Here is a 2,181-nt window from a genome sequence, read left to right as displayed (position 1 = left end):
ATACCTCACCATTGTGTTAAAGTTCAAACCTTTTGCCCACAAACTACCAACAAAATATGAAAAAAGTGAAAAAGTAATTATTATTTTTAAAGCAATAAATAGATAACCTTAAGGGTTATTAATATAAATATGCATAGTAAGTCTAAAGCACTAACAACATTTGCACGGGTGGTCTTCCAGCTTTCATTTATGGGTAAAGTTTTGCTCTTTCTGTAGTCACAGCCTTTATCCTAAAAACAGCTCAAGGGGAATCCTAAGGTTGCATCCCAAATCTCCTGCCTATAACTGACCCTGTGTTCTAAAATCTGAACTGAAAGATATTTTTGGACCTTTTGAATTGATGTGCTACACTTGGCTGCCTCCTGATGTCTGATGCCATAAGAAAAATGAGAAGTGAATTTGTAAATGCAGACATACTTTGTCAATCATGGAGTTTAGCTGGAGGGAAAATTCTACTGCGTATAATTCACTGCACAAGTTCCTGGATTCCCATCATTGCAGTCCATCACATTCTATTCTTCTGTTTGCAGAAATGTTTGGTACAGGTACATCTGTTCTAAAAAAAAAGAAAAGAAAAGCTGGTTTAAACCATTTTTACATATATTCCTTGTGTTAGATGATTGTATATTCTAATACAGTGTTGTTTTTGTCCCTCCTATAGCATCATCATGACGACATCCTCCACTATTCTGGCTTTGATATTAATGCCACTGTGTCTGTGGATCTACAGCAGACCCTGGATTAACACAACTCTGGTCCAATTTCTACCATTTGGAGCCATGACCCTGACCCTCTGTAGCACTCTTCTGCCTATTGGCCTAGGGGTTTTTATACGCTATCGGTACAGTAGGATTGCTGATGTTTTGCTTAAGGTAGGCTTCAAAACATAAATTATATTAAAGACATAGGAGTGCACACAAAGTAGTTTTTTTCTGATGGTGTGTTTGCATGATTTAATTTTTCTGCAATGTTAGAAGATTTGAGATCAAGGAAAAGACAAAAATTGACTCTTCATTGGCAAGGTACTCTGTAGAAAGGAAAAATGTTCCTGCCAGGGTAACTAAAGAAGTAAAGGCTTCTGAAGGTCCAAAATATTAGTCACAGCCACAAGCTTTTGCTTGAAATATAAGTGATCTTTCCAGGTCAGCAATGGCAGTTTAAATAATATTTCAGTATAAGTTCACAATAAATGAATGAAAGCTGTATATCCAATAGTAGAATGAGACGGGACTGAGTCAACACTACGCTATGTTTGGTCAGCATCAATTTACGTATAGTCAGCACTGTATTTTATAGTCATTGGGACCACACAGTACAGGAAGCCCAGAACATAGTCAGGGCTCAGTGTCTTCCTGTATTTGACAAATACTAGACATTACTACAAATCAAATCATTGTGATAAAATTAGGATAACATTAATCCTAATGTAAAGCAAAGCTTAAGTACAGTAAAGCAAAGCAACCAGTTGGATTTCGTTTAACTGCCATTAGGTCGATGATATACATTTCTGTGTGGGCTTCTTTGCAGACTGTGGAGTTAAAAGCCGACATGTTAAGGGATTTCAGCAACATTTGCCTGTGGAGTATAATATAATTTACCTTATGCAGTTGGTTTTTTAAACAAATCATAGCACAGCCCACTGTAGCAGGGTTGTAAACCTATACTAATATTCAACAAAGAATATTTCTAAAGGGCACACACCAAAAGTACCTGCAATTATCTTCTAAGTCTTGGGTGCATCTTGGGTGCATTGCCAACAAGCTGGACTTATGGGACTGGACATAAGTCAGGTCTGCATTCCAAATTCTGAAGCTAGAACCTGTTTTAAATAACAAACCCTAAAGTTTGCGGTCTAACTACTATATCCACCAACAACTAAATAGTGCAGGAGCTTACCCCACTGGACACAAATTAACTTCATGCTTTAGGCATGTTCTCATAATACATAGGTTTGATGAATCTAAAGCTAATTGTACAAAGATTGCATATTCAGTGGGTAACTTGTATTACAACCCTAACATACAATGGGCTGTAATACTGGATTATTCAATGTTGGGAGAGGAGTTTAATAGTAGGCATGGGCCATAGTACAGAGTTAAGCTGCGTACACACTTCCAATTTTTATCGTTCAAAATGAACGACGAACGAACGATCGATTGGGCAAAAATCGTTCGTAAAAAA

The 2,181-nt window shown here is 37.0% G+C and overlaps 1 protein-coding gene across 1 annotated transcript in view; it reads left to right on the top strand.

Annotated features, from left to right (window-relative positions):
• SLC10A4 (solute carrier family 10 member 4) overlaps window positions 1-2,181 on the top strand; it is an 18,982-nt gene that overhangs the window by 8,356 nt on the left and 8,445 nt on the right. Inside the window, exon 2 of the mRNA XM_072406252.1 lies at window positions 662-872. Coding sequence (XP_072262353.1) covers window positions 662-872 — 211 coding nt within the window. The remainder of the gene's footprint in view (window positions 1-661; window positions 873-2,181) is intronic.

The sequence above is a fragment of the Pyxicephalus adspersus genome, chromosome 3 (assembly GCF_032062135.1).
Source record: "Pyxicephalus adspersus chromosome 3, UCB_Pads_2.0, whole genome shotgun sequence".
Classification (NCBI taxonomy): domain Eukaryota; kingdom Metazoa; phylum Chordata; class Amphibia; order Anura; family Pyxicephalidae; genus Pyxicephalus; species Pyxicephalus adspersus.
The sequence above is the reverse complement of the archived record's forward strand: the minus strand, read 5'-3'. Positions and strand labels throughout refer to the sequence as shown.